The sequence below is a fragment of the Protopterus annectens genome, chromosome 5.part0 (genome assembly GCF_019279795.1).
Source record: "Protopterus annectens isolate FY-2018-M chromosome 5.part0, PAN1.0, whole genome shotgun sequence".
In the NCBI taxonomy this organism is placed as follows: Eukaryota; Metazoa; Chordata; order Ceratodontiformes; family Protopteridae; genus Protopterus; species Protopterus annectens.
Genome location: NC_056735.1, coordinates 59,924,031 through 59,949,980, shown reverse-complemented (window position 1 = coordinate 59,949,980; position 25,950 = coordinate 59,924,031). Strand labels below are relative to the sequence as shown.

The window sequence follows — 25,950 nt, the reverse complement described above, 5'->3', positions numbered from 1 at the left end:
TTACACTAATCTTAGACTCCGTGCAAGCCTTCGTAAATCCGGCCCGATATTAAAGTTTTTTTTAAAAAGGAGAAGCAGAGGAAGACCTGGTTCTGAGGGTTTGGGGAGGAGCAGGAGACTGTGGTAAGAGACATGGAGCTGGCTAATTGAAAATTTGAAGAAATTGTCCAGCATCAGCTCTGATAATCCACAGGTTGAAGACAGAAGGACCAGACAACAGCAGCAGATGTAAGATTTCTGGCTGCAATGCAAAACTTCTTCCCTGCTAATACCACAACACACTTGAGAAAAAGCTGAATAGGCTGACAAGAACAGTACAGAAGTAGTGAACCATGGTTGCTTTAGGTAAAGCAATAGAAACAGTGTGGTTTTATTTGTCCTAATTTCAGAAGCAGTTGCTGAATTATGGGAATGGAGGAGAAGCATAGATCCATTTCTGAATCCAAGGAAAGAAATCCTACAGTGTCCATGAATTTGGATGTTGGCGTAGAGAAAAGAAACACTGAAATTCAAATCAGTAGCAAAATGGACTAATTGCAGTGCAGTCCAAATGGATGCTATAGTGTGAAACACTGTCATCTTGTGAGATAACTGCAAGTGTCTGCAAATATCAAGTATATTATTCTGCAGAAATGGAAGGTAAATGCTACTGTCAGATTATTCATTCCAATAGCAGCACCCTTCTCTGCAGAACTGGTATAATTTTGTGTCTCTCACCTCTTGTTTCCGTGATGTACGTGTCTCTCACCTCTTGTTTCCGTGATGTGTAACGTGTCTCTCACCTCTTGTTTCCGTGATGTACAACGTGTCTCTCACCTCTTGTTTCCGTGATGTACAACGTGTCTCTCACCTCTTGTTTCCGTGATGTACAATGTGTCTCTCACCTCTTGTTTCCGTGATGTACGTGTCTCTCACCTCTTGTTTCCGTGATGTACAATGTGTCTCTCACCTCTTGTTTCCGTGATGTACAACGTGTCTCTCACCTCTTGTTTCTGTGATGTACAATGTGTCTCTCACCTCTTGTTTCCGTGATGTACAACGTGTCTCTCACCTCTTGTTTCCATCATGTACAACGTGTCTCTCACCTCTTGTTTCCATGATATACATCTCTCACCTCTTGTTTCTGTGATATACATGTCTCTCACCTCATTTCTGTGATGTACGCGTTTCTCACATCTTGTTTCCACGATGTACAACGTGTCTCTCACCTCTTGTTTCCATGATGTACGTGTCTCTCACCTCGTTTCCGTATGTACAATGTGTCTCTCACCTCTTGTTTCCGTGATGTACAACGTGTCTCTCACCTCTTGTTTCTGTGATGTACAATGTGTCTCTCACCTCTTGTTTCCGTGATGTACAACATGTCTCTCACCTCTTGTTTCCGTGATGTACAATGTGTCTCTCACCTCTTGTTTCCGTGATGTACAACGTGTCTCTCACCTCTTGTTTCCGTGATGTACAATGTGTCTCTCACCTCTTGTTTCCGTGATGTACAACGTGTCTCTCACCTCTTGTTTCTGTGATATACGTGTCTCTCACCTCTTGTTTCCATGATGTACAACGTGTCTCTCACCTCTTGTTTTCATCATATACAACACCACTGTTGGGCTGCCTATATTGATCTGATGAAGGCCTGCACTAAAATGCTACTGCAGTTTTGGAAATAGCTTTCAATGCTCTCTCTCTCTCTCTCTCCCTTTTTATTCAAATATTAGCATTTTTTTTATCAACACTCTTAATGAACTTCTTTTTTTCTGAATGTTTTTATTGAGTTTCTCAGAAACCATCAAATCTGTAATATCACACAGGCCACATTACCAGGACTTAATTACTGTTTTAGACAATGAAATATCGTACAAAAGTGAACACTCATGTCTCTTCCATCCAGACTACTGGACCCCCCCCCCCAAAAAAAAAAAAAAAAAAAACACAGGAGACAAGAACACGGTAAGAGTTGGCTTTCATTTCTTTTAAAGTGATATGATAGTGCTTTTGTTGGGAAGTTACTATTTGTTATGTCAACCCTTGCATGTAAAGCCGTACGGATGCAGGGAGATGTGTGTAAAGCCATAAGGATGCAGGCAGATGTGTGTAAAGCCATAAGGGTGCTGGGAGATGGTGCTGGAAGATGTGTGTTGCAGTGCACTGACAAACTGTCTTGCAGTGAATATAGACAGAAACTTATATAGTTCATGAAGCTAGATATGTACTGAAGCTTGTCTGTGGAATAAAGAATGTCATCTCAGATGAGCCCAATACTTTTACCAGTAGTTGTTATAAGTAGTGTCTCGGAGAGATTCACTAAATTTGAAATCTGCTGATGCAATGTGTCCCAAGTCTAAGTCAATATTATCCAGTTATCCAGAAAGAAGAACATTTATTTTCTGCATTACAGCTAAACATAATGAGAGCAGTTTTGGGGCTGTGGACAGATCAAATGAAACAGATGCAAACTAAAAGTGGAATGATCCCACTTGAAAACATATTTACATTCTGAATGGTGGTCTTATTGGAGTGTGGAGTTAATAATCTTCCAACCCCACAGCTGCCATAACGGAAGTGTCTTGTATAAATGTCTGTGCAGTCTCAGAGTTGTTTGTCACTAGGAATTAGTTGAAATTTGATAAATAAAAGACTGGTCTCTATGTTTTGTCCTCTTTGGGAACTACAAATATACCATGAATAAAAATCTTTGCCATTCTTTTGGTGTGGCAGCCAACACATTTCGTACAAAACTTGTAAGACCAAGTCAGACTATATTTAGTTGACTAGTGTTTCACACATAGGTGGAAACATTGCAGGTTTTTCAAAATCTATTCACTAGCCTTCTGAAGTTATCTGAAGTTTCCATTAGTATATCCTAATAAGCTGTTAGTTACGCAATGTAAGAACTTTCTTCCAAAAGGTTGGTGTGACGTGACCTGTGGCTGATTAATGCATGACGATCTTTTTTTCATTACTGCTGTTTATACTTTATCAAAAATAAAAACAAACAGGTAGAGGAACAGAAACAAGGTGGTTGCTGTAACATCTGTAATGTCTTATCACGAAGCTCAGTAAGCAACAGGAATGGGTGACCAGTCTCCATGAGGCCTTTACCATGGCTAGAGTCTAGAAAGTGATCTACCACAGAAAATCCCTTTATTCACTGTAATCTATCAAAATATTTAAAGATGTACAACCCGATATACTGCATGACCTTGTTTATTATAAAACTCTACTGTTTTATGAATAGTGTATGACATATCTTACAATGCAATGCATTAATTGTTTAGTGTAGTACTACGTTTAATTAAATTAAGCATGTTACAGGCCCGTTCCTCTCAACTATGCAGATTTTCACACAATAGTAAATGCTCATAGAAAATTAATGTGACCACAGTCTCATGAGATATTTACAGTGGTTGCCTTCTGCAAAGAGATGTACCACATCATTCATTTATACATGCAAGTTAATATTTAAAACTACATATCTCCATATACTACATGTGCTTCTGTTTGTTCTATTGCTATCTTACCTCTGTCACCATCTATAAGAAAGCCCCACACTGGGCAGGAAGTTTCTAGTACACCAAGTTACTGAAGTATGAAACAATCTGTTTCACTGCCATCTTGCCTTTTTTCTCTAGATCTGTATAAAGGCTACTTGCAGTTTTAACAAAGAGAAACTGGAGAAACAATAACACCTGAAAGCCAATTTCTATACCCTTGTGATGAGAGACTGTTCTTAATCAAGCATACCTCCTAACAGCCAGTCTTCTTCTTTAATTGATGTACATATTAGTTTGTGACCTTATTTCATGAAATGCACACATCTTGTTGGCAATGCATCTTAGATTCTCTAGCACGCCTCTGACATCTCCATAAGCAGGACACTGCAACGTCTACTGAATCTGGTTTAAGATGAAGTTCTGATAAAATACCATATACAAAACGTAGTTGGTTGTCCACAGTAACAAAGTTTGAAAATGTAAAAACTCTTTCACCAAACTTACCTAAAACTGCAGACAGACTATATCAGGTAAGGTGGTTAATGGAAGCACTCTCTTCTGGAATACTTTTAAGTTAGAAGCCAGAATGTTGCTTTAGGTTTTTGAAGAGATCATGTCTATGTGCTAGTGTCAAATAAAGTCTATCTAATCCTTTTGCTCCTTAATGACAGAAAGTTGAGTACCAACGTGCTGTGCATTTTCATTGCAAGACATCTGGCACCCAAAACAGAATAAAACTGCTTATATAAAATGTTTCCTCCTTATCTGAAAAGACTGTAAAGGGTTACTTCTTTTTTTTCCTTTCATCTCTTGTGGTGTTTTAGGTACAAGAAAAGATGTGAAAAAATGTAAAATGTGTATAGGGTACAAGTATGGCATACATACATGCATGCATGAAAATACATTGTGGAGAACATGGTCTCCTGGACAAAACTAAACTGTTCAGCAAAATGTTTATAGGCAAAGCCCCTGCATTTGTGAAGGAGAGGGCATTTTTGATGATGAAAGTACTGACACTGGAAAAGAAACTGATGCCTCCTCCCTCAAAAGTGTAGTTGGGAAAGGTTGCTTCAAAGCTATATTGGTCAAGCATTCCTCGTCCAGCTTGGAAGCTGATGACTTTTACACATAAAGGACCAAGCCCTACGACTGTGGACATGAAGGACCATGACCTACGACTGTGGACATGAAGGACCATGACCTACGACTGTGGACATGAAGGACCATGACCTATGCCTGTGGACATGAAAGACCATGACCTATGCCTGTGGCTTTAATGAAGGCATCTGCACTGCTGCTGTCTGTCTTATTTTAAATATGGGTGAGACAATGATGGGATTCTTTTCTGAATAAGTAACTAGAAACGCTGCCGGTGAGGGAAAAAAGTGGACACCACAACCTTAAGTTAACGTTTTTGTTCGATTTAATACAAATGAACTTCTTCAGAAATACACCCACATGTATCACTAGGTATAAATACCTAATTGAAGACATCACATGTAATTTGTGACCAATCAATATGTATGTTCAATTTGTTCTAATAAATATTTATGAACAATTTTTTAAAAAGAACTTAAATCAAAAAAAAATATATATATATGTATATGTATAAGAATGTTGAAATATATGCATAAAAATACAACTACATGTACTGTTATCAAAATGACAATAAATATTCAAGCCTCTGTTGAAAAAACATATATTAAAATTTCATATGTTCATAATTTCACAAGTCATCTCTGTGACTTCTGCTACCTTCTATTTTACTTCCTCACTATTCTATCACTTACCCCTCCTCTATCCTTCTTCTTCCTGTTTATATTACTCAGTTTACTGAGGGTTCATATAAATATCTAATCTACTTCCATATTGTCTTTAAATGTCCTTTTCTCTTTCTTATGATGTTTGATTATGCTAAATAAGTTATGCTTGTGTTTTGCTTACAAGAACGATGAGTACATTATTGTACAAATGTTAATTCTGAATACAATAAGTTTGATTTTTTTTTTATAATATTTTCCTGATACGATATATTTTTATGTTGCTCTTTATTGCATCTTATGTAATTAGTTACTATGTCTTTGTGGAGCTTTTCTCCCCGGGCCTCTGCTGAAAATGGAAATATATCCAGTTAGACTAGCCCGGTTAACAAATGTAAAATAAATAAAATAAAAAAATGTTAAAACCTCTGTGCCTGTAAAAAACATTTAATATTAATCATGTCATTTAAGCCAGGAAGCTGGTCAGCGTTTAACATAATTTGCCATATAGCTTTGCGACACTCTAGAAGTGTTTTAAAATTTCCACTGAAAAGTGCATTATTTACCCTTTCTAACACAAAAAATGAAAACTTTTTGAAACACAGGACACTCCAAAGAGTGTCTGGCCAAAGCATTGGACGTGTCCTTTTTCTTAATGGCCAATGTGTGTTCATAAATGTGTTTGTTTAATGAACGTATAGTTTTCCCAATGTAAAAATGTTCACATGAAGTACATTGAGCTAAATAAACTATGTTAGTAGTTTTACATGTATAGTGCCCCTTTGTTGTGAGGGTCCTATTGTTGTACATGAGGGTAACTGTAGATGTCCCATTAACAAATCTACATTGTTTACAAGATAAACAGGGAAAAGTACCAGGAGTAAGATTGTAAGTGGAACCAAAATGTTTAGATCCTTTCTCTAAAATCATCTTAATATTAGACACTGTTTTGTAACTAAATACTGGACGGTCACCTAAAATCTTAGCCAATTCAAAATTACCTAACACTACTTTCCAATTATTGAAAATAATCTTTAATGATACCCATTTCATTAGTGATAGGTACAGAAAAGGACAAATTGTAGTCGTCCTTGGTGTGATCTGGTGCTGCAACAGTGTTAGAATGAGTGTCTCCAAAGTCAAAATGGGACTTGCAATGTTAGCTCTCAATACAAAAACTTCACTAATAATCTGATTTAACCAACAAGATCCATATCCTCTGTGTATAAAAAAACTTTTTAACTTTGACATTTCATCCAGAAAAATGTCATCACTGCTGGTTAAAAGACTGAGCCTTATAAACTGTCCCTTGACTACACCTCGCTTCATGTAATTAGGATGTAAACTGTCATGATGTAAATATTGATTTACAAAGATGGATTTTCTGTAGATACTACTTTGGAAAGTACAATTAGAATAATCAATGGTCAAATGCAGATCCAAATAATCTATACTGCTACCAAACCCTCCAAAAGTGAATCTTAGGAAACTGGTTGTACAATTCAGGTCCTGAAGGAAAGTGGAAAAAGAGTCAATGTCTCCCTTCCATAAAATATCAGGTCATCAATGTATCGCCTGTAAAATAAAATGTTATGAGCCAAAGGGTGAGTGACCAAAAATTTGGTCTCACAAGTTGCCATGACCAAATTGGCAAAACTAGGTGCTACACGTACACCCATAGCAACTCCTGATGTTTGCTGGAACAATTCGCCTTCAAACCTGAAAAAATTGTTATCTAATACCAATTCCATCAAAGTACAACACGTGTAGACAAGACTACTGTCAAAACCAACTTGTTGACTAAGATATTCCCTCATGTACTCAATACCTAGTTTTTGATCTATACTAGTGTACAGAGAAGCTACATCCAAAGAAACAAACTTTGTGTTTTTATCCACCACTTGAATCTTGTTCAATAATTCTAAAAGATGCCAAGAATCACGAAGACAAAATTTGGAATTCTGTACCACTGGATTTAACAAATTGTCTAGCCAAATGGAAATGGTTTCTGTTTTGGAAAAAACAGCTGACACTATTGGTCGAAATGGAAGGTGTTCAGCCAATTTATGCACCTTCGGTATTCCAAACAATGTAGCAATTCTAGGATATTCTGTAAACAAAAATGTGTAAACAGAAAAATCAAAACAACCTTGACTGAATAAATCAAACAGGCAAGCATCTAATCTTGCTGATGCCTCTCCTACAGAAAGGTTGGACCCGTGATGGTGCCTACTGTCACTTCTTGTGGTGTGTTAGGTACAGGAAAAGATGTGAAAAAATGTCAAATGTGTACAGGGTACAAGTATGGCATACATACGTGCATGTATGAAAATACACTGTGGAGAACATGGTCTCCTGGACAAAACTAAACTGCTGTTCAGCAAAACGTTTATAGGCAAAGCCCCTGCATTTGTGAAGGAGAGGGCATTTCTGATGATGAAAGTACTGACACTGGAAAATAAACTGATGCCTCCTCCCTTAAAAGTGTAGTTGGGAATGGTTGCTTCAAAGTTATATTGGCAAGCATTCCTCGTCCAGCTTGGAAGCTGATGACTCTTACACATGAAGGACCATGACCTACGACTGTGGACATGAAGGACCATGACCTATGCCTGTGGACATGAAAGACCATGACCTACGAATGTGGACATGAAGGACCATGACCTACGACTGTGGACATGAAGGACCATGACCTCTGCCTGTGGACATGAAGGACCATGACCTATGCCTGTGGACATGAAAGACCATGACCTATGCCTGTGGCTTTAATGAAGGCATCTGCACTGCTAGCTGTCCAAGGTGTTTATTCAGTAAAACTCAAAGTGAGTTTAATTTTGTTCTTCTACCACTGCATTTTCAATACTGATACCTTTCCTTTTTCTTCTTTCTATTCTCTAAGTGATGAATTAAAAAATGAAACATTTTGTGTGACTTCTTTAATTTTCAGTGATTTTAAAAACAAAACCTCTCAGTCTTCTGTTATCGCTCTTCTAATGCATGTAGGACTATAAAAGCATATTAAGTTTTGCAGGTTTACAAAGCTTCTTGCAATATTTGCATTTAGCACATTTGTGACATTCTGCTAGAGAGAGAGCAAGTACTTATTTGTTTACCACAAACACATCTGTTAACAGATTTATATGGAAAAGACATGGTTGTCAATAAAATCTTGAGGAAGTATTCACAAGTAATTATAATAATAAACTATAGAAATAGTAGCCAGGAAAGGCCTAATAAATGACTGACGACACACTTTCAGAATAACAAAAATGTAGATGACAGACTACAAGTTTCAACACAAGAAGAAATGATAATCTTGACCCAAAGTAGTGCTATTTAAATGAGGACCATTTATGCACAAACATATGACTCTATTAAAAACCTGGGCAGGATGAAGGGGGTAGTTGCCCAAGACACAAACTGTCAATGAGTGCAATTCAGCAGATATGAGAGTACAGTACCATGCATGCAGATACTGTTTGTGATCACAGCTGAAGTGCTATATATGGTGATTTAACTGCAGCAAGCTACTTATTACATTAGCAGCACACAATTTGCTATATTTTCACAGCAGACCTTTTTTTGGTGATCTACAACTTGGGATGACTATTTATTTTGAGAAGGGGGTGGGATTGCAGTTTCTGAATCCCGGTACTACACATGTGGTCATAGCTGAAGTGTTGAGTGTGGTGATTTAATGGTAGCAAGCTGCTTGTTGGTATATCTATTTCTACGCAGTCTTCCACTTAGACAACTTTATTTTCCCCTGCTTCTCTATTGAGAATAGCCTCAAGTCTTATGTCATGAAGAGGTAAGTGTACCTCTTCAACTAAACATACTTATGTCATGAAGGGCAGTTAAATTAAGGTAAGTGTACCCATAGCCGGCCTTAGGCATAGGCCAACTAGGCAGCTGCCTAGGGTGCTGCTCTAACAGGGACGCTTTTCCAGTGTTTATTTGCTGTAAGTAGACCAGGATGTGGGCACCAAGTGGTGTGGTGGGAGCGCCATGTAACCCTTTTTCCTAGGGCACCAGTTGACCTAAGGCCGCTCCTGGTACCTCTTCAGCTAAGCATACTTATGCTTCTGTCTGATCCTCCGTTAAAAATTCAATGCCTCAATCACGCTATCCCATCCATCTACCCAGTGTTACTTGGTCTCACATTAATACTTAAGAATTTATTTCTTGCTCCACATCCCTCAAACCTGAAGACAGTATTCAAGCATTATTACCATTCGTCATAAAAATAAAAGCAAACTAATTCAATTTAAGTCTTCTAAAGCCTGAAATTAAAAATAAGATTGCAATAATTTTGCTTACAAGTGGAGGCATATATCCTGCTAAAATATGGTTATATTAAACCAACAAATTGTCACTGCATGAAAAAAACTGAAGTTTGCAGAGAAGTAGATAATATACTCACTACTTTGTGAGGTAAGGAATAATACTAAAGCGATGAACAATATCGTATAAGTGAGGCAATTCCGACTGTAGTTGCTGGATGTTCTACCCTAAAAATGGAAAAAAAAATAAAATAATGCTTTCCTTAGAAAACAGAGATGACAATGGCATACTGAAAAGTGAGACCAAAACAGCTGAACAAGACATCTTATTGCCAGACCACTGTATTGCTCACACGATCACATACTATTAAATGATACTACAAGTTCCAAACAATTATGTGAAGAACCGATTCCATGCACTCTCAGTGGTGAAGTACCGATTCCATGAGCTCTCAGTGGTGATGCCAAGGACTTGGGATAGGTTACCCCCTACTACTGTGCAAGCTCTCATGTTAAACACTTCAGGTATATATGGATAAAGCATTGAAAAGTCACAGGATTATGCAAATCCTACTCACATTTATATGTCATTTAACTGTGCATATTCCTGGATTCTTAGCACTTGCAGCATTAAAGTGTCACTCGTGTCTAACATGATTCTAACTCTGGTACAACTTTTGATTTATTTAAACCACAGCCTCACCTACTAAGTCCTTATTCCTTTGGCCTTACTATATGCTTTGGCCTCCAAATCTCTTAAATGCAGGTACCTGATCATATCTCCCCATCCCTACTCATGTTTCCTGTGTTACTGTCCTAGAGTTACCCTTCTTGTGTTCTTCCCACACTGTCCCAAATGATTCTTCTCAATCATTCACCTGTAACTGCTTCTTCAATGACTCATGCAAACTTAGTCATGTCACATTCTCTCTTTCTCTAACACAAAACAGGTTTTGCATTAAAATCATCTCTTCCCCTTCATCTTTTTCCTGTGATTTTACTTGCTACCCTCCGTCTACCTGTTAGCTTGCCTTATTTCACACCACTTAAAACTACTCATTCTGCACTGATCTCATCGCTAGCATCTGCCACACCCTCAGCATTTCACTCTTTTGGAATCTTGTACTGCCTGCATTACCAAGAGGCATATAATAACCAAACAATAAAGAATATTATATAAAAAGATCATAGTGTATAATATCCTAAACTATACTAGATACGCCATACCATGATTTAGAATGGTATCTTACTGATGTCTTTCAAAGATGAGCATAATGCATCTTTACTATGCATACCGAATAAGCTCTGGAATGCATTTATTTATTTATTTTACTTTTGTTAACCGGGATGGTCTGACTGGACAAGGTCCATTTATAGTGGAAGCCTGGGGGGAAAAGCTCCACTTAAATCAAAAAACACATATTGCAGCAATATTAATGTTATACAAAGTATAGAAAAACAGCAATTGTTATATTAGCAGTATCTAGAGAGAAATGAAAAACAGTTCAGACAATTTAAAAGAGTACAGACAATTCAAATCAGCAATATTTACATATGTACATTCTGTTTATAGTGAGAAACAGACACAGATTACAAGTTCATGTTTGTCAGGGGATATCATTTGGAAGAACCATGCTTACTGGGGCACGTACAAAGAGAGAAAAGAGAAAGTGTAGAGGTAACAGATTGTAGGATTATGTGACACATGGACAGAGCCAAGAACTTATAAGATGGGCTTTAATGGAGTTTTTGAATTGTGTGGTATTTGATGCAGAAATCACGGATATAGGGAGATTATTCCAAATTTTTGCTATAATGTGCGAAAATAGAGCTTTGCCGGCTGTTGTTAGCTGTGGTAATAGAGAGGAGTGATTTGTTGGCAGAGAGAGTGGACGATTTGGAGTGTAGTTAATCAGTAATTGCCTCAGAGCGGGAGTTTTGTCGGGTTGTTTTAGGTTGTTGTATGATATGACAAGTTGATGATAGACCAGTAGCTGTGGGAGCTCAAGCCACTGGAGTTTCCTAAGAAGTATGCAGTGATGGGTTCTGAACAATAGCAAACTTGGCAATTTTGTTCTAACAGGACTCAAGTTTGTCTAGGTCAGATTTCCTAACATAGGTGAGAATTGGGGCTGCATACATTAGTGTGGAAAGAAGGTGGGTTTGAGCTAGGGTGACCTTAGCCTGATCTGATAGAAAGTTTTTTTTGTCTGTATAGGGAACCCATTTTGTGTACCTTTTTTATAGATTGAGAAAGTGGAGGTTGTTGTCTATCCCGACGCCAAGGAGGTGTGGAGGGAGGGTGAGATGATGGTACCATTATTGGAAGTGATAGAGAAAGGAAGTGGAGAGATTTTTGATTTGTTTGGGGTGAATAGAAGTAGTTTTGTTTTGTTAGGATTTAAGATGAGTTGAATATTAGAGATCCACCTTTCTACTGAGGCAAAAGATTCCTGGGCGAGGTGCTGTAGGGAGGTAAGAGATGAAGCTGAGCAGATTAGGGTGGAATCACCTGCGGCCTGCAGGGTGGAGGTATGAAGGTTGTTGGTGAAGACAGAGAAGAGTAGTGGGCCTAATATGGAGCCTTGGGGTATACCAATGGTGGATGGGAGGAGGGGTGATAAGACTCCTTGCCACTGGACAGCTTGTTGGTGCTCCAAAAGGTAATTTTTAAACCAATTAACAGTGTTAGGGGTGAAGGCTAAAGAGGTTAGAGTATCTATTAGTATGGAGAGAGAAACCATGTCAAATGCTTTGGAGAGGTCCAGGAATATAGCAGATACAAATCTATTGTTATTTCTATGTTGGTTAACCAGGTTTGTGAAAGAGAGAATGGCAGTGGTAGTACTGTGGTGTGAGCGGAAGCCATGTTGTGTAGGGGAGAGGAGATTGAGTTTAGGTAATGCATGACTTGAGAGTGTATGCATTTCTCTAGTAACTTTGATAGAGGAGACAGGATGGCAATGGGGCGATAGTTTGAGAAATCATAAGAGTTTCCACCCTTATAAAGGTGAATAATGTACGAGATTTTCCACAGTCGAGGGATATAGGATTCCTGTATAGAGCAGTTGATAAAGACTGAGACTGGGTAAGATATGGAGTCGGCAGCCATTTTTAGAAAATGTACTGGTAAAACATCTGCTCTGGTGGTAAGAGCTGTGATAAAAGGGGGCTGTTTACATGATGCAGAGATTTGCATTTCACAGACACGTTAACCAATTACAGATTAATTTGCATGTCCTGGAATTGCTCTTATCTCCTGCTAGTACTAATCAGCACTCTGTGGTGGTCAGCACTATTAGCCCCTGCATCAGCGTAGCACAGGCACCCCTCCTATTCACTCTTCCACATGCAGGCACACATTCAAAAGTGAGTGCATGTGCACACATACACACACACCCCATGCTTGTTCTGAGTAGACACACTGTAACTAATGTGTCCTTTTCCCAGTATTCCTGCTGTCGTAAATCACAGATGATTGCAGTCAGCCAATAATTCCGGACAGTAGAGTTTCATGCTTCTGAATATGCAGAAGCTGCATCAGGAAGATAGACGTACTGCTCTGTTTATTAATCAGGTCTAGAATGTAAATAAGGAGAGGGGATAGCATAACATGATGCTTCATGTAATCAACTTTATGTTAAATGGGTTGTAAACAAGCAGGTGGAGTGAAGGTGTTTATAAAGCAATAAATATCATTTTAAAATAATACATTGTTAAAAACAATAACAATCAAGAGACTGATCCATTACTAAGGGAATGGGTTATGTGATGTACACTGGTAAGGATGCACACATGTTAAAGGGGTACCAACACAGATTTTTTCTAGAGGAATTTGTTGGCGTGAATGTTTACATCACCCATTTATAACAGTTCCTCAAACTGTGATGAACTAGAACAAGACAGTTGGGTGGCACTGCTCCAGTGCACAAATTGCGAAGCCAAAAGAAAGAAATAGACTGGTGCAGATATGGTTACCCAGATCTATGAAACTGCTACAAGGTCAAATTTTCTATTTTTCTTTAATTAAAATTTTGTGATTTACATTGAAATGTATATATCAAAGAATTATGTTGTTGGGATAATAAAGGTTACTTAAAAGTGTGAAGAACATTCATGAATCGTTTTGGTTATAGCATATGTGAATGTATCCATTTTATTTGTGAAAAATACTGTAGCAGACAACAAATGCATCAACTTGAAAAGTAAGAAGTCGGTTTGCTAATAATTGTCCTATTCTTCTTCTTCTTCTTTCGGCTTTTCCTGGTTAGGGGTCACCACAGCAGATCACCCTGTCCGCTCATGATTGGCAGTGGAGTTTTGCAGTGTCAAGTTGCCAGCCTGGCGCCCAACCTTCCACAGAAGGCACACACACGCACCCACTCATGCCTAGGGCCAGTTTACAGTGTCCAGTCGACCTACAGTATGTCTTTGGGATGTGGGAGGACCCCGGAGCACCCGGAGGAAACACATGCGACCACAGGGAGGACATGCAAACTCTGCACAGAAGCCACCCCAGCCGAGGATCGAACCAGAGAACCTCTTGCTGTGAGGCGACAACGTTAACCACTGCACCACCCGGCTACCCCAATATATTCCATATCCTTAAAGTGAGTAGATGGGCAGGCTACTGACTGCTAATGTGTGTGTGTGTGTGTGTGTGTGTGTGTGTGTGTGTGTGTGTGTGTGTGTGTGTGTGTGTGTGTGTGTGAGTGTGTGTGTGTGTGTGAGTGTGTGTGTGTGTGTGTGAGTGTGTGTGTGTGTGTGTGTGTGTGTGTGTGTGTGTGCAGGCTTATGACTTTTACAGTGTTTTGTAACAGGTTCTAAGTTCGTTCAGCACTAATTACATTTACTGAAATCTGGTTCAAGATAATAATTACTGAAATCTGTTTCAAGATAATAAGGACTTCATGTGTTACTATTTTGTTACTATTTAACACTTCATCAACATAAAGCAAAGAGACAAATACATGGGGACGATTATTCCTGTTTGATTCCTTTGCCTTTACTTTTTGAATTACTTATAACAGCAGTCCCAACGGCCTGACTCATCTTGTTGACTGTTACAAGGATTTATTTTAGGATCGGATCAGTTTAAATGCTGCTGCAGCTACTACCGGACATTAGATTACTGAAAGCCTAAAGGGGATTAAACAGATGACGTAGGTCAGAATGCATATGACACAAAATTTATCCTGCAAATTACATCTCAGCACATGCAGTGGCAGATAAACCTTTTTAAATAAGAGGGCTGCAGGGAAGAGAAACACTGCTTTTCTTTGGTAAAGGGATTTTACGGTTAGTTAGTGATCTGTAGAAACTAAATTTACACTCTGATGTTCATGACCTTAAGAGAATACAGGCAGTAACTTATCTTCATTTAACTGGCATTTCTGAAGGGACAGAGCAACAGTTCTCATCAGCACTTCGGTTCACAGAATGACCCCTTGCTCTGCTACCAGCCGGAGGAAGAACACAGAGAACAATGACAACAGAGAGAATGCATTCACGCAATCCCAATGATTTTATATCTAGATTCCTAAAGTAGCTTGACACTTTTTTATTTGTTTTAGTCTCTTAATGAGCTTAGTTGAGCTGAGGAAAGGACTCCTTTACAAGGGAGACCAAAACAGAGAAACCACCACAACACACATTTATGGATACTTATCAGAATAGTTACACAATTTAAGCAGCATAGTGTTGGAATATTCAAGTAAACTTAAGTACGGAAAGAAGCCTCAACACAGAGTAACTTTCATAGTTTCCTCTAAGATAATGTCCCAAGGCTGGAAATGAACCTTGGATCATAGAGCAGAGAGGCAGGAGCAACAATAAAATGCTAAACTGTATTTTATTTGGGCAGTTTTTCTATTGTCACAACATTAAGTTTATAGTCCAATGAAGAAAAACAAGAAGCTGGCTAAGAATCTCTGTTGTCAGGCTATTCATCATGTCTGTTTTATATCATCAGATGGGCAATGCAACACACAACATGAAGTTTCAATATTACTTCTGCTGCTGTTTACGGCACTGTCTGGAAGGACAACAAACTCTCTGAAGTGGGCTTGCAAACTGACACACAGTAAGACAGATTTGTCTGATTGTTCTCTGTTACTTTTTTTCAGCCTCTCTGCTAATATGAAACCAGCCTTACAATTTCAAGAAATGTAGGCATGGAGTATTTGAGCCTCATCAACGCCTTGAGAACATCTCTGAAACATCACAAAAAGAGAAAAAAAAGCATTTCTGACTAACAAAAATCACTTCTGGGCTGTGGCTCACTGGAAACCTAAATAAATAAGCAAAGGACCCTGCTGACACAAAGATAATATGCTGTTCCTTGACATCAGTATCAGAACATTAGCAGTTGTATATTTATTTATTATTTGTTTATATGTTGAACAAAAAAAAAACTGTAGCCTGTTTCCTACCTTTCCTGTAACTAGTGTTCCAGATACAGATTTGCTGTATCCAGGACTGTATGTAAGCTTCTTAGCCCACCAAGCCTTTCTGTGTTGGAGGGAAGCCTTCTAGCTTATCAGTGGGAGTGGTAAACACTAGGTATCCTGTCTACCACATAAGGAGTGGTTCTGGCCCAGAAATTGTAGTTATTGGCTGTTTGGGCAATCTCTTGCATCTCTCTCAACTTTCTGATTTGAAAGCCTGCATTTGCACTTGTTTCTGTCCTGTAACTCGTCTAGTGCAGATACAGATTCTTAGTTTTAGCACATAAATTTGCTTATTCATGCTCAGCACTTGTTCAGAACTTGTAAGCACTAAATAATCTACTAATTACTATAGCACTCAACCTTCCTCATTACCTAGAGGAAAACAGTTTTTGTACTTACTTTTCTCACTTGCTTAGAGAAAAACAGCTCTTGTACTCACTTTCCTCACTTATTAAGAGGAGAATAGTTTTTTATTCAGGCATGTCCAAGGGTAAGCTCTCGGTGTTCTCTCCTGTCTATCTGATGAATCTGGGCATCTTGAGGCAATGTAGAAATTGCCTCATGTACACAGACAACCCTCTCCTCCTACCACCAAACACTACAACCTGTGAGAGCTGCACTTATCTAGCCAAAATGGAGGTAAAGCTCTCTCCAACCAAGACTGAACTTGACAGTCATGAGGAGAAGGTAAACATTTGCACCACACCACACTCATCACATAGTCTCACTAAATCTACACCACCAAAATCCATACACAGTAACACAAAAACATTCGCTGAGGCTCTCAATAATAATCTGCCTAAGCAACAGAGACCTCTAATGCAGAAACGCAAGCAACCTCCATCCCCCAACATGACTCAAATGACACATAGCCCACAGACTCAGTGTGCCACTCAACACAGCCAATAAGGCAAAACAACGTACCCAATACACTAGTCATAAGTGACTCTATAGTCAGGCACAATGATGTCCCACTCACCAGGCTAAACAAGGAGAAGGTTACTGTCAGCTGCCTGTCGGGTGTCAGTATCCACCACATAACCCACGCACTCAGGTCACTCCACAACAAGTACAAATATGACACTGTCATTTGTCCATGTTGCTGTGAACGACCTGAGACGTATCTCCCTGGACTACATGAAAAGAGACATGGAAGAGCTCTCCGATCTTGTAGCCCGGGCAGGTATGACCCTAGCCCTGAGAAGCATCCTGTCATCCTCCCGAATGATACTGCAATACAAGGACAAAATGATTGACTTCAACAATTGGCTAAGCTTCTGATGTCATTCTAAGGGGATCCAGTATCTGTCTGCTTGGGATGACATGGTCGATAGACCACAATGCTTTGCCACAGATGGCCTGCACCTGTCGCCCCTGGGATTCCGGATACTGGCTAAGGCTCTTGCTGTCCCTATACTGCCTTTTTTTAGGCAAGGTTCAAAAAACAAATTTAGCACCGTAACGGGAACAGGCAAGCAAAAACTGAGGGTAATGCTACTCAATGCTAGAAGTCTAAATCTCAAAATGCACTCACTCGAGACACTCCTTAAAATGGAGAACATCGATATCTGTGCAGTGACTGAGACCTGGTTCAAGGCTCCAGACAGCACCCCTGCACTACCAGGCTATAACTCATACCACACTTTTCGGCCATGTAACCTGGACCAAAACACCAAAGGTGGAGGTGTGTCCATATTCATTAAGGATATCCACACCTCCAGGCTAGTTGCTCAGCATATTGCATCTGAGGTTATCCAAGTGCAACTAACTCTGGGCAAAACTGCAATACAAACTGTAGCTTGCTACAGATCCCCCACCATGCCCAGAATTCCCACTACTCTTTTCTTGATGTACTGGAAAATATTAGGGTTCAACCAAACACCCTAATAATGGGCGACTTCAACTACCCCACCATTAACTGGGAAAACTACTTGTGTACCAACTCCTTAGCTCAACGCTTTCTGGAATTCATAAACTCCAATGTCCTGGGATCAACTTATCCACACCCCCACTAGGGGCAACAGTATCCTAGACCTAGTCATTACCAACATGAGTGACCGGTGTTCCACACCTGAAGTCAACTCCTCGTTGGTCTGATCCCGACTATCAGCTAATCACCCTTGATATCCACATTCCACCCCCACCCCCCATTAAGGAAACCACAGTAAAAAATTTCTCCAAAGCCAACTTCATGCTTCTTAAGACAGAAGTGGTGAACTTCATGACACTCATGCAGATGGACAATACAGTTACAACTGCTGAATCCTACACAAATGCACTCTATAAGCACTTACACAAGTGCATGGATTGTGCTATCCCAAACAGAACCAAGACGCTATCCTCCAATAAAAGGAAGCCAATCTGCTGGTCCCATGCCATAAACAAACTGTACAACAGAAGGAAGAAACTGCTGCAAAAGAGAATAAAATCCCATGAGTGGAAGAGCTTCCTGGTCAGCCTCAGTAAGAAGCTGAGATCCCTTATAAGATCCTCCAAAGCTAGCTACGAAAACAAAATCACCACTAATTCTAAGGACAACCACAAAGCATTCTATAGCTATGTCAAGAAACCCGATAGCAACACCCAGATCTGCTCTGAGTTACAGCACAAAGGCAGGAAAATTACAGAACCAACTGATATTGCCAACATCCTGGCAGATAGGTTCAGTGCTAACTTTACCCCCACCCTACCCCCTAAAGGGCCCATATCTATACAGGAAGAATGCAGAGTCCCTGTAATCACAACTATGCAGGTAAAAGCTGCACTCTCTAAAGCCAAAAACACAGCATCCATGGGACCGGACAACATCCCAAGCTGCGTTTTACACGAACTTCAGAACGAACTGGCTCCCCACTTAAGCACCATGTTCAATAATAGCCTCGCATCAGGCTTTGTGCCCACTGAATGGCGCACAGCAACAGTTATCCCACTCCACAAAGGGGGCGCCACCACTGATCCCGGGAACTATCGACCTATTAGCCAGACGAGCCTGGTCTGCAAGGCCATGGAACGTATCATCATGGAACTCATAAACAAAGACATTGGTAACCTCCAAACTCTGGATCCCACCCAGTTCGGGTTTGTGAAAGGCAGATCAGGCCTCCTGAACCGGGTTTGTGAAAGGCAGATCATGCCTCCTGAGCCTGATTGACTTCTTTGAGGCAGTCACCAAAGCTGTAGATGAGGGTAAGGTGGTTCACACAGCCTATCTTGACCTCGCCAAAGCTTTCAACACCATCCCCCATTCTGGAATTATAGCTAAACTCACTAAACTAGGTATAAATCCCTACGTCAGAAGATGGGTTGCCAACTGGCTTACTGACAGAACCCACACTGTAAAAGTTGCAGACTCCAAATCTAACCTCAAAGCAATGACAAGTGGAGTACCACAGGGTTCCGTCCTGGGACCTCTCCTGTTTGGTATCTACTTCTCTGAAGTACAGGCTAACACAGAAGGCCTCTGGCTAATGAAGTTCACAGATGACTGCAAACTAGGAGCCATAGTCAAGTCCCCAAATGATGTGGGCATCCTACAGAAGGGCCTTGCTGAGACAGATGCCTGGTGTCAGAGCCATGGCCTCAAGCTCAATGCCAAAAAGTGGTGTCATCCCCTTTGGTAAAAACTCTGTACCCATGAACTACCACACGGCAGCAATCTACTTAACACCGAAGTTGTAATGAGACCTTGGGACCTAGGGGGACAGTAGTCTCTCCTTGGATAGTCACATCGCCACAGTAGTCAGTCATCGTAAAAGGGTTCTCATCCAGGAAAAAAGAGGTAATTTTTCCCCTCTACTAGACACTCATTAGACCCATTACAGAGTACAATGCCCCTTTTGGAATGTAACTCAAAAGACATCTGCAGCAGCTGGAAAGGCCACAGAAGTACCTCACAAAGAGGATTACTGGCCTCAAACAAATGCCCTACACTGACCGCCTCAAAAAACTCAGCTTTACTCCATAGCATATCACCTACTCCGAGGTGATCTCTGCCTAATATATAATGCTATGTCAAACCCAGTGCTGTTGGATATGCTACACCTAAAGAAATCCCAATCCCTCCGAGCTACACGCTCTAGGGACCTAAACCTTGTCACCACAATAAACAGGACATGCTGGAGGGATAGATTCCTGTCCCAGAGACTTCCCATATTCTGGAACAGGCTACCCATCTATGTCAAGCAAAGTTCTTCATTAGCACTCTTCAAGAAAAATCTTGATGAGTGGATGGGAAATAGGAAATACACCCCGGGGATCACTTCTCTGTCTCTGCTCGACAGTGGCACAGGAAAATAACTTTCTTGGGTGGCGTAAGCCAAGGAACCTTGTTGGCTAGGCTTACGTAGGCCCTTGGGCCGATAGCCTAGTACCTACCTATGAACCAGGAAAGTCCGACTTGGAATGAACCCAATTTTCAGCAGCAACCCAGGAAGAAAGACTCCAGATGCATGTCTTTGTGATGTGGGAGGAAACCCACACGAATGCAGGGAGGACATGCAGACTCCACATAAAAGGCACCCCAGCCAAGAATTGAAACAGAGAATCTGTTGCTGTGAGGCGACAACACTACCACTGTGCCATCCCTTTGCCAACAATGTGTAAACTTACAGGCTCAATAACTAATTGACAGAGTTGGAACTTTTACACATATTTGTTGCTCAATGATTAGAATCTCACACACCACAACTTGCACATATTCATACAATTCTGGTGTAGATATTCTACACTTTCTCCACCTTTAAAGATCATGTTTAATATGACAAAAACAAGTGTTATTTTTACATAAAATTTTTTGCATGCATTTTTATGCATATGAACACTCTTTTGTGTATAAATAAGTGTGGTTTCAGTGTATTAATTCCAAATGTTAAGTTTTAAGAAATCTACTGAACGTAGAATTAATGTTAACATGCCAGCAAGAGGAGTTTAAGTCTCTCTATAGTCCTAATGTAGTGGCATTGCATTTGCGTGAGTAAATATTTATGAAACAACTATATAATTGCCAACTTGATAAATCAACAGTTTGGTAAAATACTTTAGTATCTATTTCAAAAGAGGCCTTAACTACCTCTATAAGAGACCACCTCCGAAACTGTCTTTATACTTAGATGATCTTTGGAAGGTTACAAGAGACTGTAAAGGGGTTTGTGAAAAATGTTGCTTTCTAGTTTACAGATAAGGGTGTGAATGCACCTTGTATTACTTGATTTGATCATGTTTCACCCACCCACCTTCATTTCTGAATTCCCAAAGACCCACACTCGTCTGTTAGTTGTTTGCAATGCACTCCCACTGCTTTAAGCAGAAATGCATCCCGAATATTATGCATCAAAACAGAATGAAGCGCATTATGTCACTGTCAAACTAATCCGCAGCTTTGTCCTCTGTATCAGAGATCTGACTCATAATAATGCTTTTGTTCTTTTCCTCTGTCTACTGAGTGTAATTTGCAGTTTCTTCATACCATGCACACTCATCTTTTCTTCATGTGCTTCTAAAGTTATCGCAGCACCCTTAGAGCTGTATTCAAACTTAAGTCAGAGTGTTTGCTTTCACTGATCCTGCCATCCATAGCTTCTGGGCATACATTACTTCTTGTAACCCCTCCACCACCATGAGGACAGCCTAGTTGTCCTTAGGAGTGTGAAACATTAACAGCCCTCTTGGACTACAGCCTACAGAGAAATTGCATCCTCTCAGGTACAATTCTCCAACAGAAGCTAAATAAGGTGACCAGCTTCTATATACTGCTTTACTAAAGAGGACTATTGATGACTGATAACTGCTAATGTTCTGCAGCAAGTGGCACGCAAGTCCTAATATCTCTAAAATCCTTTAATATTATCTGTGGATGGGCTGTTTTTTTTATTGGTTCATTTTTACTTGCATCTTTTCGAATCTCTCTTAAAAATTACATCAAACATTTGATTTGTCAATTTATGGTACTTCTCTTCAACAAAAAGGTACACTGTCACTTGCCATTTTCATAAAACATCAAAGCTATTTTCTGTCACTGCCTAATTTGTTTACTAAATATTGACGTGTGTTTTATAATGAGCTAAACTGATTGCATTTGGTGACCTTAGGTCATGGCTGAAAAAGGTCAGAAGATACAAGCCCACCTACCCTGAGGTTAACAGCTGCATAATAAATAAAAAAGTAAATGTTTATAATGTTTTGAATAAACAACCCAATTAATCAGATGGGCTCATTTAGTAAAATCATTAGTTTTATTAAATTGGCTTAGCTCAACATGTGAAATGTAAATCAGTGCTAGTTGATTTAAAAGGAGAGAAACCAGATGTTTTAATGAAAGAAAGGAAGCTAATATAGTGGGGCTCTCAAGCTGCAAGCACTGGGATAGGACAGGAGGTAATTTATTCAGCAAACTATAATACAAGCAGGAATGTAGCTGTCTTATTTCACATCTATTTTTTTTTTTTTTATCATTGCAACTATTTATATTATTTATTTATTTAACATTTGTTGACCGGGCTAGTCTAGCTGGATATATGTCCATTTTCAGTAGAGGCCTGGGGAGAAAAGCTCCGAAAGAACAGACAAAATTTTAAAACAAATTACAGTTACAAGGCATTTAACTTCAGTAACAGATACATTACAGTTTAGATAAGATAAAAATACAGATAAAATCCCACATCCCTTATTTTCAGTTTTCAATTTTTTTTTTTTTTCAGAGAACCGCCTTTAAAATTCTGGAGTCTAATCTTATCATTTAAAGTTGTTATGAGGATGACAAAAATAACATCAAAGCATAAACAATGTTTTCACAGATCTGTAGATTAAAGACTTTTATACACACTAGTATGCCTTTATTTCACATTATCAGGCTGTAATCTTAGTGAGTGGCCACGGTGATGCAGTGGTTAGCATTGCCAACTCACAGCAAGAGATTCTCCGGTTCGATCCTCGGCTGGGGTGCCTTCTGTGTGGAGTCTGCATGTCCTCCCTGTGGTCGCGTGGGTTTCCTCTGGGTGCTCCAGTTTCCTCCCACATCCCAAAGACATGCTGCAGGTGGACTGGACACTCTAAACTGGCCCTAGGTGTGAGTGTGTGCGTGTGTGTGCCTTCTGTGGAAGGAAGGCTGGCAACTCGACACCGTAAAACTCCACTGCCAATCATGAGCAGACAAGGTAATCTGCTGTGGCGACCCCTAACCGGGAAAAGCTGAAAGAAGAAGGCGGCTTTAATCTTATCACTGGAATTTGGAGAAGTGACTGGGAATCTATACATACTCGTATATGTATTTATGTCTAATCCATGCTTATTCAGAGAAGCAACTCACCCACAAATTAAAAGTTTTATTTTTTTAATTCACTTCATAGATTACACTTGGGGTTCACAATAAGCAAGGTGAAATCAGATTTTAAACCATCTAATAGTAGAGTTTTTTTTAGGACTTTTACTTAGGACTGTTGCAGAGAAAGTACAGTTGTGTACACTTACCATAAATGTAGATGTTCGAGTGTCTTCACTGTTGCAGTCATGACTGTGGGGTTCTCCCCTGCCGGCAGGCAGTCCTCGGTCGGCCAGAATCCCAAAGTCTGGGTCCGGCATCGGCTGTTTAGCCATGCTCCCTGACGTCAGAGCGCCAGAAGTACAAAGCTGACAACCGATGCCATGTTCTCCAGTTTTTCTTGCCCCAGATGTCAGGAGTTCCAAAATGAGTAAGGTCCCATACCCTTTGCAAATACACCTCAGAAGAATGGTGAAAAAAGGAACCACACAAAAGAAAAAAATAAGAGGGGACAGGAGGGAGAGACTGCAACAGTGATGACACTCGAACATCTACATTTATGGTAAGTGTACACAACTGTACTATGTTCATCGTGTTTCACTGTTGCAGTCATGACTGTAGGGTAGAATCCCAAAGCAGAATGAAAGGGAGGTGGTCATAAAGTAGAGGGGGCGGCTAAAAGGCCCTGCAAGACTGCAGAAGCAAAGCCTGCCCTAGACAGAGTAGAGAGGTAGATTGTAGTGCTTGGAAAAAGTATGCACTGAACTCCAAGTTGCAGCTTCCAAAATGTCTTTGGTAGGAACTCCCCTGAGGAAGGCAGCTGAAGTGGCAGCAGCTCTGGTAGAGTGAGTCCTTATACTCCTTGGATTTGCTTTCCATGGTGTGAATAGCAAAATCTGATTGCATGAGCAATCCATTTAGAAATGGTCCGTTTTGAAATGGCTTTACCTTGGGAACTTGAAGCATAAGAAACAAGCAATTGCTCTGATTTCCTGATGTCCTTGGTTCTGTCCAGGTAAAAACGTAGTTGTTTGTGTACATCCAAGGAATGTAAGATCCTTTCCCCTTTATTTTGAGGAGTGGGGAAAAAAGTTGGCAAGTGAATAGTTTGATTTAAAGCCACTTTGGAAACCACCTTAGGCATGAAAGTAGGATTAGTCCTTAAAGACACCCTGTCTTGATGAAAAATAATATAAGGTTCCACAGCCATAACAGCTTGCAACTCTGAAACTCTCCTGGCAGAGGTCAGAGCTAACAGGATGGCTGTCTTCCAAGATAAAAACTTGATGTCAGATGTGGCAGCAGGCTCAAAAGGAGGTAAGGTGAGCTTTTCCAAAACATAGTTGAGATCCCAAGCAGGAATGGGAGGAGATCTAGGGGACCTTAAGTTCTTAGCTCCTCTGAGAAACTGTCTCATGAGCTGGTGGGAAAAGATTGGAGGGTCTGTATTATAATGAGCCGAAATAGCAGAGGCATGTATCTTTATGGAAGAGAAAGAGAGACCCTTATGTAAGAGGTCTGTCAGGTAAAGTAAAATCAGAGAAATGTTAGGAATAAGAGGATCAGAATCCTGAGCCTGCATCCAGGAACAAAATCTTTTCCATTTTCCTGCATAAGATTTTCTAGTGCTAGGGCGTCTGGCTTCTAAAATGACATCCATAACCTGCTTGGGTAGGAGAGAATGAATCAAAGACCCTGGATTAACCAGGCCGCCAGGCTGAGAGTTTTGACATGGGAGTGTAGAACCTGACCCTGGTGTTGGGACAGAAGGTTCGGAGTCTGTGGTAAAACCCAAGGGGGGGTCCAGACAAAGGTTTTTCAGTGTTGGGTACCAAAACTGTCGAGGCCAATTTGGGGCCAGCAAAATTATCATCTTGGGCTTGTCCTGTTTGATCTTTAATAATACCCGTGGAAGAAGAGGAAGAGGCGGAAAGGCATATCCCGAGAGGTTTCTCCAACTGAATGATAGTGCATCCACTTTCCAAGCTTGTTTGTGGAAAGCCCTGGTGCAAAAAATCTGTAGTTGATGATTGAGGTGGGATGCAAAGAGGTCTATGTGAGGACATCCCCAGACTGCTGTAATCATCTTGAATATTTCGGTGTCCAGCATCCATTCATGTGGGTCCGAAAGGTTTCTGCTCTGACTGTCTGCCAGGAAGTTTTACTTCCCTGGTAGAAACTGAGCTTGAAGGTCCAGTTTGCAAGCTAGAGCTGTGTTCCAAAGGTTCATGGCTAGTCTGCAAAGGGGATAGGAATGAGATCCCCCTTGCTTGTTTATGTACCACATAACTGTGGTGTTGTCTGTCCATATCAGTAGTTGTCCTGGTTGTAGAAGATTCCTGAAGGCCAATAGAGCTTTCTGAACGGCTAACATTTACTTTAAATTGATATGCAGGTGCTTCCTTTGTCCAAAGGCCCTGCAGACAGTTGCCCTGAAAATGGACTCCCCATGCATAATCTGAGGCGTCTGTGGTTAGTATCTGAGTGGCAGGAGGCATACAGAAGGGTTTTCCTTTGTTTAGAGTACATGCCATGGACCACCAAAGGAATTCCTTTTGAAGACAAGGCAGGACGGAGATCAGTATGTCTAAACTGTGGCAATGCTGAGACCATACACTTTTTAGGTACCACTGTATTTTCCTCATATGTAGTCTTGCATATGGTACGAGAAGGATGCAGGAGGCCATGTAACCCAAAGCCTGCAGGAATCTC

At 40.2% G+C, this 25,950-nt stretch overlaps 1 protein-coding gene across 4 annotated transcripts in view; it reads right to left on the bottom strand.

Annotated features, from left to right (window-relative positions):
- Positions 1-25,950, bottom strand: part of LOC122802489 (OX-2 membrane glycoprotein-like) — a 1,536,731-nt gene that overhangs the window by 869,293 nt on the left and 641,488 nt on the right. For all 4 annotated transcript variants that reach the window (XM_044072134.1, XM_044072133.1, XM_044072136.1 and 1 more), the window contains exon 4: positions 9,675-9,762. In XM_044072134.1, coding sequence (XP_043928069.1) covers positions 9,675-9,762 — 88 coding nt within the window. The remainder of the gene's footprint in view (positions 1-9,674; positions 9,763-25,950) is intronic.